Source organism: Anomalospiza imberbis, chromosome 12 (assembly GCF_031753505.1).
Source record: "Anomalospiza imberbis isolate Cuckoo-Finch-1a 21T00152 chromosome 12, ASM3175350v1, whole genome shotgun sequence".
NCBI lineage: Eukaryota > Metazoa > Chordata > Aves > Passeriformes > Viduidae > Anomalospiza > Anomalospiza imberbis.
In genome coordinates, this window is record NC_089692.1 from 2,320,026 (window position 1) to 2,333,889 (window position 13,864).

Below are 13,864 nucleotides of genomic sequence, written 5' to 3' on the forward strand. Positions count from 1 at the left end.
TCTCAGTTGCCCCATCTCTGGGTCAGAAAAGGACATAATCCAACAAAGAAGGTTTCCAGTTTGTCCAGAAATTGGCTCATGAGTTAGTTCTTAAGCTCTGAGAGGAGGGATGTTTTTTTACAAACAAGCTTTTTGAAGTAAGGAATGTAGGGCTTTCCATTATGAAGCGATAAAAAGTCATTCTAAAGAGTTGTTGTTCCCCATGAAGGTGCACTGGAAGTGTTGAGCAGTATCAGAAACTGGTTTGCAAAACCTCTCCGGTGTCAGCTGAGGGTGGTTTGGAGCTGTGGGCTCTGTCTTGGCCATCTGCCCCTCACACAGGGCTGCTGGTCTGTACCTGCTGCAGGCAACCTGCACCAAATCTCAAAGCACTTGGCAGGGGTTCTGTGCTTGGCAGGAAACACTCCCTGGCCTGGGGCTTTCCTGAACAGCTCTGGGTTACAGGTTCCTCAGAGGCGCCTGCTCCAGCCGCTTCCTTTGGGGTGGCTCCTTTTGTCAAGGTAGCAACCAAAGTTTTGTAGTTTCTCCTTTCCTCATATTGTCTTCTAGCAGCAGACTAGCTTAGCAGCACAGCAAGTCAACATTGATTAAATTATGTATGCATTTAGTGAGTAAGACTTAAAGTGAAGCTTTAATTCAAGGGACTGAATCCTGAAGATTGCAGCTAAAATTATCCTACTATTTCCTTTGCCTGGGATCACTGGGTTATCTTGCACCCCTAGGAATCTCTAATTATCACAAGTGGAGTTGCTGTTTGCCCTACCACTGTTGAACAAGCTCTGCCTTCAGTTTTTTAGTACTGAAAGTCTGTTTAGGGCACTGGTAACCCCCCCCACCCAACACAACCCCAGGGTATTCTGAACCTAAACAACCACCTTAATCTTTTCCTCTCCTATGTTCCATCCCTCATCTCTAGCTTAATATTTAGGGTTGGGTTTTCCCCTTGATAGCACTAGGAATGCAGTATTGATGGATGGCTTTGTGGGCTGAGGACACTGCTCTGAGGTTGGGAGAAGTGAATTCAGTAATTGCCATTTGTGCTTCTCAGGATGTCAAGGCCCCTTAGTACAGCAGAGTTGTTCCCCCTCCCTGTTTTGTCAGCCTGGGGCTGCTCAGTCTAGAATTATTAATATACAGTATTTAGAATTATTAATACACAGTACCTAGAATTATTAATACACAGTATTTAGAATTATTAATACATAGTATTTAGAATTATTAATACATAGTATTTAGAATTATTAATACATAGGCAAAGCTCCAGTTGCTTTCTCTTGATTTCATGGCTTGCTTTCTGTAGAGACCACACAAGCTGAGTCTTACACAAATACTGCTTATCTAGTTTCAGAAGGTGAGCTGCTCTCCCCCTCACCCCATTTTTTTCAGCTTGTAATTTCCTATATGTTGTTCCTATATAAGTTCCTGTATATTGCAACAGTGTCTACTCAACCAGTCATGTTGTATTTAGTTATATGTAATTGTACAGAGATTAAGGTGTTTGAAATATTTCACTGCTACATCTACAGCAGCACTATAAAATTGTCATTTTCCCTTATGTTGGTGAAATGAAGGAATAGAATTCTTTATTAGAGAATGGAATAGTTTGGGAGGCTGCAGGAATTGAAGTGGTTGTGTTTCCAATGTATTGCCTGATGGGGAAGCTTGCAGGGGAACTGAGGCACAAAACTGTGGTGGCTCTTTTGGGATAACGTAGGAAGGGGCTCAAGCCTCAATTGTAGATGCAATCCAAGGCACAGCCCAACACTTTCTGGGAGGTGGGTAGATCTGACCAGATGTTTCTTTGCTGCATTTTCCTAGATCTGATGGTGTTGAATGAGGTTAAACAAAAACTTAAATAATGTCTCAGAGTGAAGGGGGATAGACTTTGCTTTCTATTTTGTGGTATGCAAGCCAGCTGTAGTGGCAGAAGGGGTCTGCATCTAACAAGACTGGTTCCAGTTGGATCTTGGGCCAATATTTCTTGCACAGAATTTAAAGTTCCAGAAGTTGCTCCTGGTGGTGTTATGGTGACAGGAGTGAGTGCTCTCTGCATTTCTGACCTGTGGTTAGGGCAAATAGACACTAATTATGCGTGCTCCCAGTGTTGCTCTTGAAGGACAACTCAAGCCCTAAATCTGAGCTGTTTAAATGCTTAAAGCCAGTTCTTCAAGGTTTTTTTGTTTTGAGTGTAAACATAAAGAGATTTTATACAGCACTCAATAATTTATCACATCAATAATCAGAGTCAGACCTGATGTTTTACAAATAATTTTTTTTATCTTTGATCTCAATCCTGTCAGTCCCCTTATAGTATAAATTATTGAAGTAACTTTTTGATTCTTTGAAAGCCTATCTGCAAAGACAGTATTTTTCTTCTGCTTCCCAAATAGGGCAGTACCCTCCTTATGATTTGTTTTGGTTTTTGATCAATAAAATATAATTAAACTTCTAAAGTGCAGCAAATCCAGTGACTTTCAGATAGCTAAGCAGATGATAGCAGAATTTTCACTTCACGAGACCTAAAAAGTTTTCAGTTACAAGGTTTAGGTGCTTTTATATTTGTAAAAAACAATCTTGTGCTACTGACACATATGCCAATATCAGAATAATATTGCTGAAAGTTTTTTCCCTCAAGGTTTTTGGAACTTGTATCTAAGTTCTGACTTTACAGTAACTCTGTTGCAATATCAAAAAATTTAAAATATAATATTGTTTATTTGTAACAAATTATCCTAACACACTTCTTTGCATGCTCATATACTGTAGATCTTTATTAAATTCTGATTGAACCAGGGTTTGCTATTAAAGCTTCCAGACATGTAATTAAGTATTAACATGTAGGCAGACTTTATTGTGTTGTTCTGTAATGCTTCGTAGATTCAAAACTTGCAATCTGAGCACAGATTTGTCCCTCATATTTCTCATGTAGGCTAGTGTGACTCTTTAGCAGCATCTGATGCCTCTGAGGATGTCCTGTGACTGAGTTCTGCCACAAAGAATTGAAGTTTTCTTTCAATCAGTCATCAATTCTTGATTGTCTTGTACAGTTCTGGTGTAATAGAGATCTGGCAAGAGCACTTGAATAAAGAGTACGACCTTAGTTTTGTCTTTAACAATATCAAAACTTGAATTCAACTGGAGAAATGGGTTAAAATTATAGCTTGGAGCATTGCTTTGCTCCAGCTCCTTTTTTTTTTTTTGGTTAACCTTAATGATGTTTTTATCATAGCTCTAGGAAAAGTTCAAAATTACATTGCCAAAGTAATTTTAAAGACTTGAAGCATATACTTGTTATCCAAAATGTCTAAATTTAACAAATATATTATTTAAAAGCAAGCAACTCTTTTCAAATTCCACATATGATACTTTTGATCACAAGACTGCAAGTTAAGATTACCACAGCATCAAACTTAAAGCACATTGAGATGATCACCTAAAAATCAGCAAGAAGTTAAACTTTTTAAAAACAGGAGACAGACAGGGGAAAGCACTCTGTTGATAGAAGTAAGTTGTTTTTTTTTTTTTTTATCCTAATTTTCTTCTTGGTGTCTGCACGTACTTAAATGTATGTATTGTAAAGATCAAATGGTGCAATTAAAACCGAAATTCAGAATGCCAAGGCCTAAGTAAAAATATCAGTAGATGAAGCCCACTGTCCAATGACTTGGTTAGAAAGATGAGTAATAACAAGGGTATTTGTGTTTTGTGATATAATTAACTATGTTTAGTAGAGGATATATGTGTATCTATAGATTTAGAATATATATGTGTGTCTATACATTTCTTAAAAGTATAAATCATATTTCTGTTCCACATCATTATCACTCTAGGGAATCTTGAAAAGGGGAGAGTAGCCTTTTCCTGTTAACACTGGGAAAAGTAATTAAGCAGACTAGAAGAATATGTTAGCAATTTCCCATTTAGAGAGAAGTGTTATTTTCCTTTGATGGCAGACAGGATTCCAGTATGCATTTTATAAATGAGAGTGGATGATTTTTTATATATTTCATTTTACAAAATTTATAAATGAGAGCGGATCTCAGGAGGAGAAGTGGCAGTCAAGAAAAAAAGACAAAAGGAAGACTTTAATATAGAAACATATGAAATTAACAGTTGCCAGCCTGTGCTTAGATTCAGTTTCTGTTTTGCATTTTTTCTGAGTAGAAGAAAGCAAAAAAGGGACAGGCCCTAAGCAGTGGTATCACAACATCTCATAGGTCAGTGGATTCAGCACAGTGGTGTGAGCAACCGTGTATGAAAGTATAAGCAGGCCAGCATTGCCAAGCATGGATGAAACTGGTAATTTTCCCACCCTTGCCCCAAGTGCAATCCAAGTATTTAAGGAGTGTGCCAAATCTTCATGTAGTATGCAGCTTTGGAATGCACCCTGCTTCTGACATCCCAGGCTAACAGGGTTTAACTAATGTAATTTAGAGCAGGGAAGACGTGATGATGCTTCTAGTCATGATGAATTGTGTGAATGACAAGATGACTTTTTAAAAGTCTTTTTGTAGTCTGGTTCCTTGATGCTAATTCATTTGGGGGGAAATTGTATTCTTTTCCCCTTATCCTGTTTTCCAAAGAATTTTAGCCTTAAGTGATTGAATATTCCATTTGCTTTTCTTCTTTCCCTTCAGGTTACTTTTGAGTTGATTGATAAATCAGGAGCTAGATAGAGCCCCCTCTGAGTGCTTGAGTTGAGAGGGAAATAAACCCATTTTTTCCTTTTCTTTGCACTAATGCCTGGTTGGCTGCCAGTGAGTTCTCTGGCACAGACTTGCCAGGCTCAAGGTCCCTGACTGTGCTCAGCTGGCATGCTGGACAAATACAGACTGGGAGATGTGCCAGGGAGTGATCTGAGATGTAGGAGAGATGTCACAGTATTGTGCAGTAATAATGAATATGGAAGCACATATGCAGGAGGACAGGGATCTTGGAATCACTCTAGTCTCTTGCTCAAAGCTGAATCAACATTCAATTTAGACTGGGTTGTTTAGGGCAAGTCTTAAAAGCTTGAGAGGTGGAACAGTCTGCACCTTGTTTGTGCAAAGTGTTCCATTATTTCTTCAAGAAAAAATTCTTCCCTATATCCAGTCAGAAACAGCTGTTTCAGTTTATAAGTTTATTTTTCATTCTTCTTCCAGGCACCCTTAATAAAGGGTCTGGCTCTATCTTATCAGTAAACTCTCCCTTAAGTCTTCTTGCTCCAAGAACCCTCATGTTCTCCTCATGTAGGTTGTGTGCTGCAACCCCATGACCATCTTGCTGCCTTTTCCTGGATTCAAGTTTTTTCAAGCTTTTCTTGTGCTGGGTGACCCAAAGGTGCAGGATTGTAGACGTGGGCTGAGTGAAGAGGAGGAGTTGCTTCCCGTGGTGGGTTGGTTACCACTGATTTACTGTTTTGCTGTAGGGACAGCCCATGGGTGCCAGGGTGCAGTGCTGGAACCTGGGTAACCTGCTGCCCTCCAGGCTCTCCATGCATCCCATCAGGGCTGCTGACCCCAGCCCATGGCATTCCAGTGAGTCCAGCCCAAGCACAGGGCTTTGCACTTGTCCTTCAGGAGTTCCATGAAGTTCCTCTCGTTTCACTCGCCGGGTCCTTTCCCTCTGCACTGCTCAGGGTGGTGCCATCTGCAGACTTAGTATGGGGACTTTGTGTCTCACCCCCGAGGTCCCTGAGACACCCATTAAAAAGGGTAAGTCCCAGGGCAGATTCCTGAGGGACTCTATAGCTTCTGGGTAGTTTTCTGGACTTGGGAATATTATGTTGAGGGATTTTAGGAGAAGATAGTTACTGGGATATTGTGGAGGCTCATGAAGGACAAGAATCTTGAAGCATCAGGTATCTCAGAGAATGGTCCATAGATTATGGTTGCATTTCTGAAGAGTTAAAGGGACAAGAAAAGTCCTGTAATGGTTGACTTTACTTAGAATAAAATTCTTTTATATTAGAAAGACTTTTATTGTGAAAATACCCAAGATGGCAACAAGTTCTTGTTATAAAAGGAGTGTGTGTGTTTTCAAGGAAATTGAGTAGCTGAAGTTAACACTCAAATTCAAAGAACTGTAACAATTACACATTCTCACCCTTACCTAGAATAGGGCAGAATTTTCCATCTCCAAGCCTCTTTTCTGGATAGTAGTTAATTAAATGTCCCTTCTTACTTGCATTTTATCTTTCAGACGAGGGCTTTCTAACTGATGGCTTTGCTTACACGTGTTTGCGTAGTAAAATGGTGCGTGCTCAGTATTGCCAGTCTGACTTGGAGGAATTGCTCCTGCCTGTAGGAATCGTCCTCCCAACTTCAAGGACTTCATTTGCCTGGGTGGCAGTTGCAGTGTTGGGATTTAATATGTGTGTCTGCTTGCCATTAGTCGTTCAGCTTTCAGCAACCTGAGCGCAGTTCCACTCTATTACACAGGACAAATTGGGCACCAAATTTATTTTTTTCCCCATGATAAAGCAAAAATTAGTTAAAAATCATATATACATCTTCCTGAAATCCTTAAGGTAAGGTGTAAGATAGGGAGCCAGTGATTAAGTTAGTTTAAGAGGCAACGACTTCAAAGAATCCCTAAGATGAACCCCAGCGGTATCCGGAGTAGAGAACTGTGCTGGGGAGGCGCGGCTGGGGCGGTGGGCCAGCCACCTCTGAGTGGGAGATCCCGGCGGGATGGGATGCGCGGGGAGGGCAGATCCCGCTGGATCGGGAGCCAGGGGAAGGAATGGAAGGGGCAGATCCCGCTGGATCGGGAGCCAGGGGAAGGGAAAGGAAGGGAAGGGGCAGATCCCGGTGGATCGGGAGCCAGGGGAAGGGAAAGGAAGGGAAGGGGCAGATCCCGCTGGATCGGGAGCCAGGGGAAGGGAAAGGAAGGGAAGGGGCAGATCCCGCTGGATCGGGAGCCAGGGGAAGGAAGGGAAGGGGCAGATCCCGGTGGATCGGGAGCCAGGGAAGGAAGGGAAGGGGCAGATCCCGGTGGATCGGGAGCCAGGGAAGGAAGGGAAGGGGCAGATCCCGGTGGATCGGGAGCCAGGGGAAGGGAAAGGAAAGGAAGGGGCAGATCCCGGTGGATCGGGAGCCAGGGAAAGGAAAGGAAGGGGCAGATCCCGCTGGATCGGGAGCCAGGGGAAGGGAAAGGAAGGGGCAGATCCCGCTGGATCGGGAGCCGGGGAAGGGAAAGGAAGGGGCAGATCCCGGTGGATCGGGAGCCAGGGAAGGGAAAGGAAGGGGGAAATCCCGCTGGATCGGGAGCCAGGGAAGGGAAAGGAAGGGGCAAATCCCGCTGGATCGGGAGCTGGGGAAGGGAAAGGAAGGGAAGGGCCAGATCCCGCTGGATCGGGAGCCGGGGAAGGGAAAGGAAGGGAAGGGGCAGATCCCGGTGGATCGGGAGCCAGGGGAAGGGAAAGGAAGGGAAGGGGCAGATCCCGCTGGATCGGGAGCCAGGGGAAGGGAAAGGAAGGGAAGGGGCAGATCCCGGTGGATCGGGAGCCAGTCGAAGGAAGAGCAGGGGCAGATCCCGCTGGATCGGGAGCCAGGGGAAGGAAGGGAAGGGGCAGATCCCGCTGGATCGGGAGCCAGGGGAAGGGGAAGGAAGGGAAGGGGCAAATCCCGCTGGATCGGGAGCCAGGGGAAGGAAGGGAAGGGGCAGATCCCGCTGGATCGGGAGCCAGGGGAAGGAAGGGAAGGGGCAGATCCCGCTGGATCGGGAGCCGGGGGAAGGAAGGGAAGGGGCAGATCCCGCTGGATCGGGAGCCAGGGGAAGGAAGGGAAGGGGCAGATCCCGCTGGATCGGGAGCCGGGGGAAGGAAGGGAAGGGGCAGATCCCGGTGGATCGGGAGCCGGGGGAAGGAAGGGAAGGGCAGGAGGGGCAGGACGGAGCAGGTGCCGGCTCCCCCTGGCTGCGGCCCCGCTCCTCTCCCGCTGCCACCCGTGCTCATTTCTCATTTCTCCCCCGTTCTTTGGCGTGGGACGGTTTCTTGCTGTCGAATTTAGCCAGGGGACAGTCGGAACGCCTCGCAAAGCCAACACTGGCTCTCGTGCCGCCGAGGATTCCCCTTGCAGCTGGCTCTGCAGGAAGCACACACCGACATAGTCACACATTTCTGTGTTTTGCATAACCATTCACGTGTTCCAACCAAACTGCTCTTGAAAGTCTTGTGTCCATTCAATGGAAAACTGACTCAGCAGATTTATTCTTTTCTTGTGGTTCAACACCAACGGTCCATACCAGATACAACTGCCCTTTTTTTCCCTGTGTGAAATATATGTATCTGTGCGTGAACACAGGGAGTTTTCTCCCCAGAAAACTGTCCTGCAGGGACCACATATGCCTTTGTAGGACTGTAGTTTAAATAAGTACATATATTCATATACCTACAAATTTATATCCAATACTTAGTAATTATTTTGATGAATTTAGGAGTCCTGAAGTGTTACCCATATTCTTTTTTCCTGTAGTTTGGATGTTTTTTAAATACATAAATGCATTAGACTGTAGACTGTTTGCTTTTTTTATAAACTCAGCACGAAGTATCAAATGTCCAGGTAACCATGAATATATGTTGGGGGACAGCTGGTGTTTCTAAACAACTCTTTTTAATATGACTTTATTTATTTGCCTTCAATTAATAGTTGTTTTTTTTTTTTTCCCTAAAGAATTTCTGTTATCGGTACTATGCCAGTGGTGTAGGCTAAAGGATGCAACAGAATGCTTTGGGCTGCACCCTCACCTGCTCGACACTGAAATTCATCTGCACTAATGCTTCTGAAAATAAAGGAATTGTTTTTTCTGTGTAGAACACTGAGAACTCAGATTGTCTCATACTCTGACATGCCTCGGTTTAATGTGCCAGGCTAAACTTCAGCAAACTTCTTAAGTGCTTTCAAGAGTTCAAGAAAATCTCTGATTTCTCTTTTAAACTTGTAGAGTTGCACTCTTTGCAGGGGGTCAGGAATACGTCACCAAAGCCACATAAATACACTGTCATGGATTTTTCTATGCAGGAAAATGAAGTAGTGGTGTAAAGTCCTTTAGAGCTTTGTTTGTGTTTTGGGGTTTTTTTCCTATAGGGGGTAAGCTAATTCTGTTTTGTTTTGTTTTTTGCTTTAGCTAAAAAACTAGGAATTACTGATGTGCCAGCTGAGGTCGTTACTTTTATTTCCCACGCAACACAGAGCAGATTAAGGACAGTGATAGAGAAGGTGACGGTGATAACCCAGCACCGGATGGAGTCGTACAAAGTAAGTGTGCCCAGGGCAGGTTTGTGCTCACACAGCCACGTCCTGCTCCGTGCCGCACAGCTGCCCTCACTGCAGCCGTCTGTCAGAAACACTGCTGGCACGGCACAGCCTGCCTGCCTGCTCGTCTTCCTCCTCTCTGGCCCATTTGGGTGTGGAGGTGTTTCTGTCCTTCCGTGCTGAATTGTCTGGCTCGGAGCACGTGCTAAGGTAGTTCTGCTCGTGGGCTGTGACTAAGACTTGATTCCTGATAGCTCCTTTTTGTCCAGGGTATCCCGGAATTTGATCGAAATTGCTTTGGTATTTAGGAATCTATAGTAACTTTTCTGGATGTGAGAAATACTAATATTTTACAAAAGCTGCCAATATCTACCTCAGTAACTAAAGAATTCAGCTGTAAATTCTTCACTGATTCTTTTGTTCATGATTGTATTCCTGAAGAAAACTGAAACAATTGTGATATCTCAAACCAGGGGGAAATGTAAATAAAGATCTACAAACCAGTTTGAAATTCAATGAATCAAACATCTTTCTGGATATATTTGAAATATCTTTTTCAGTCAAAGTAAGATGCTTGTTAGTTATTATAATTGTTAAACTGGTGTCAAGGAAGATGGTAATGACTAGATGTGTGTTGTCTAAGCTGTGTTTAGATTTCTTTAGCATATACATACATTGAATAGCTCTGGTTTAGTTTGTTCCTTGGTTTTGTGGTGCACTTCTTTGTATTCCTGGAGTGGCAGTCTAGTCAAACAGCTTTGGACTGTGTCTTAGCCTACCTATTTCCCAAACCTGGGGGCCCCATGACCTGAGTCATGGTTGGATTAATTCTATGTAATATTTGCAAAAATAATCATCTCTGGGATCTGTGACTATAATCAATGTCATTGTGATAGAAACATTGATTAAAAAATAAAGGCCACCCTTCCTGGTTATTACTTACACTTAGATCTTTCACTGCAATTGATGGATATATTCTACTATATTGGATTAAAAGTAAAGTATACTTGTTTCTTTTCAGTATTCTTTATCATTTTCAGAAGTGTTAAGTCCCTCCTTCCTTCTCTCTAGGATGGTATCTGGAAAGAAAACACTTTGCTTGATCCATGTTAAGTCAAAGAAGAATTTAAAACAGTGTCTTAAAAGATCCTTAGGAAAGAAAATAGTGCTGTCTGTGACTGAAATGTAGCATTGTCACTGTCTTCTGTATTTTTCTTAATTAATACTATTCTATGATTTCATGGCATGGTAGTCAGAAAGGAGAACATTAAGTAGATCAATGGGATGAAAGTAACGTGGAAAATTTCTTTTTTTGACTGACATTCTGCATGTTCTCCATGTGGCTCGTGCCATAAATTCTCCTGGTTGCTGTGTGCTAGGAAAACTAGCATGCTCTTAGTTGTCATAAGCTTCTGTTTTAATTGGAGTTAGAGGCTTATTCTCAACTGAGTTTTTAGCTTTAATGCTTTTATAATGTTCCTTCTTGAGAAAGTCTGTTACTAGTTCAAGATTAGTAACAAATGCAGGAATTATAGGTTATGAGCCTAGTTATAAACTATAGCTAGGATTATTCAGTAGTAAAGTTAAGCATTTTAGATGTTTTCCATCATTAAGTCAGTTGGTTTTGCTTTTTTAAATTCTTTCATGTATCTGGTGCTGATAAATCAATTCTTGTTCTTTTAAAATTGCTTAGATATTACTTAAATTATCTGATTTTCTCTGTGTTATTTAACCATAGGCTGGCTTCATTTCCTTGAGCCTAAAAAAAAGATCATTTTATTATTAGTGCAATGGAAAGATTTTACTGTGTAACACTTGCAGTCTTTAAATGCATGGTCTTGCTGAAGTGGCTGTTTTGCTGAAGGCCTGGCCCTGTTTTGCAGGATGACGAGTGGTACGAACAAGCCACAGATGTCCGAGCACAGCTGAAGTTCTTTGAGCAGCTGGAGCGTTTGGAAAAGCAAAGGAAAGATGAACAAGAGAGGGAAATTTTGCTGAAAGCTGCCAAGGTATCACTTTCACTGCTTTTTAACTACTTAACAATCCATAGCCTTCAAACGATTATTTAATTTTGTGATATGTGTTTCCTAAGCACATTTTGCTTCTCACAATAAGAAAGGTGCTGTTGGTGTGACACCACAGCTTGAGCTCATGGTCAGGCTCTGGTCTGGGCTGACTCCAGGCTGCCCTGCCTGGGATGGCTCTGATTTTCCACATACAGCTCTGAATTTGATGAGTTCTTGGGAATACAGGAGACAGTGGCTAACACTTTCAAAATAATTCTGTGAAATGGTTTTTACAATTGCCTGGGAAATTTAATAGATGCCAAGGGTTTCTGTGCCACTGGAGAATCATAGCTGACACTTCTGGTCTTTAAACAAATCCAGTGAATTCTGGTTAATTTTTTAGAGGCTTTTTACTTCTTAGGTTTGTAGACTTTGTTTTTAAACAGTTTTGTTCATTTGTTCATCTTCATTTAAATGTGTTCCAGTGGCTTCTGTATAGCTGCAGTATTTGATTGATTCATGCCTGTCTTCAGTTAACTGCCAGTTCTCAGGACTTGTTCCTGTGTAACTTTAATTCCAGAGACTGAGTGTTCATAGGTGCAATAGAACAAACTCAGACAATATTGCTTCAAGAGCACATAGGTATAGATACGTCTCCTGCTTGTGACTGTAAATTTAATCATATATATAATATCTAACCAATAAGTTCATCCATTAGTTATCCCATTTTTAATTGTATTTGAATATTCACTGACTTATTTATTGTATATTCTGAAGAGGTTATACAGAACAACTCAATGTTCAATTGTAACGCATTCTCCTGATTTTATGCCATTAATGTTCACAAATTGAGAGATTAAAAAATTAAAAAACAAACCTTGCTTATTTAGAAATCTGTTTCTCAGTTAGGCTGCTTTAATCTGTCCTGCTTGTACTCTTAATTTATACTTGTTCACATTATTAAATATTGACTAATTTTTACACAACACAGATACTCTTTAAATGTTTTGATGAAAACATATTTGCTGTTTTCATTCTTAATCCTTATTTATTAAAAATAAAGAAATGCTTCTTTATTTTTTTATCCTGTTTTCTCCATTCAGTGACTACATCTTGGTGAATCATTTTCTGTGTATCCTGGTGCTTGTTAGGTACATTGGTCATGTTTTTTTTTTTTAATGGATATTGAGAAAAATGCAGTAGCTTATAGTCCTTAGTTCAGAAATGTTTCCCTGACTGCACAAAGCCCTATGCAGGCTGGACCTCCTGGTGCTCCTTCCAACCTGAATTCCTTCATGAATTGATATTCTGGCTTTTGGACAGTTATTTTTGTTGTTATTTTAGTCTTGGATAACATGAAGTCCTGTGAAGTCTAAATTTAGGAAATAAATACACGATCATCAAGTTTCATTCCTATAAAATACAGGAAGAGCAAATTTAAGAATTCTGCAACAAAAAAAAAAGTAAAAGAATACCCTAATTATTTGAAAAAAATTACCTTAATGAAATTATTGAATGCATACTCCATCTTCATATTCAGGAGACAGCTTGGAAGAAATACATGGTATACTATAAAACTACATGAAGGTGAAAAATAAATGAAGGTGTTAAAAATCCAAAACCAAAGCACAGAGTAGCCATCAGCAGTGCTGATTTATCACTATTAATATTTAGAGAGAGCAGTAGAAGACACTGTGGACCACTTGGAAGGTGCTTATGCAGTGTTGTGATTTAAGTGTAAATGCCAGTTAGAACTGAGCTTGCTTTGTTTAGCTGGTGCTCCCCAGTCTGTACTGATGGATGGGTGACCTAGTGCAAGGCTTACATAGGACATAGTTTGGCAAAGTGTGGTCAGATTACAATTTTTTATTCTAAATAATAGATTTTACATTATTTCCTTAGATTCTCTGGTGCTGTTCAAATTTAAAAGCAGCTGTACATGAATAGTGATAGCTGTTGAGATCTTTATTCTGAGTTCCTGTGTACTAATTCCTTTAGCCAGGATTTTGGTTTTTTCTGGTTTTTTGACCGTGCCTTGTTGTCTGAGGAGATCTCAGGCCCTGGGGGAAGGATGCAGTCATTGTAGTGACACAGTAATGCAATGGACACAGTTAAAGTCTGCTCCAGCTGCCTGCAGTGATACCCACCAGTGCCCACTTCTCTCTGTCTGTGGCCTGCTGACATTTGTGTCTGCAAAGGGGAGATGCTTAAACTGGCTCTGGAGGCTCAAACATCCACCCTGCAAAGGCAGTGTTCCCCCAGTCACAGCACCTCTGTCACCTGGAGAGGTTGTCTTTAAAATATAAAAAACTTCGGCATTTAAAGGGAAATTTCTGTTTTCCTTCCTACAGATGCTTAAATCTGAAAATCATATTAATTTATAACTGCAACTTCTTAATGTGCCTTGTAGACAAACGGTGTGATCTTTTATCTTGGAAGTGTTTTGACAGGATATTGTGCAACATGTTTTTAAGGTTACTCAGCAGAACCATTTTAGTGAAAGTTTCAAAGCTTCCTGCTGGTGGTACCTCATCTGCTCTCTTGTATGGGAGAGCATAAAAAGGTCGGACTTGCACAGTGAAAATTCTTTTTTAATCATTTACACTTTGGAGCTTTGTT

At 41.5% G+C, this 13,864-nt stretch overlaps 1 protein-coding gene across 1 annotated transcript in view; it reads left to right on the top strand.

Moving 5' to 3' along the window:
* The window catches only part of LOC137481028 (transcription initiation factor TFIID subunit 4-like), a 154,557-nt gene that overhangs the window by 56,291 nt on the left and 84,402 nt on the right, over positions 1 to 13,864 (top strand). The window contains exons 11-12 of the mRNA XM_068202475.1: positions 9,112 to 9,242; positions 11,123 to 11,248. Of these exons, the coding sequence (XP_068058576.1) occupies positions 9,112 to 9,242; positions 11,123 to 11,248 (257 nt within the window). The remainder of the gene's footprint in view (positions 1 to 9,111; positions 9,243 to 11,122; positions 11,249 to 13,864) is intronic.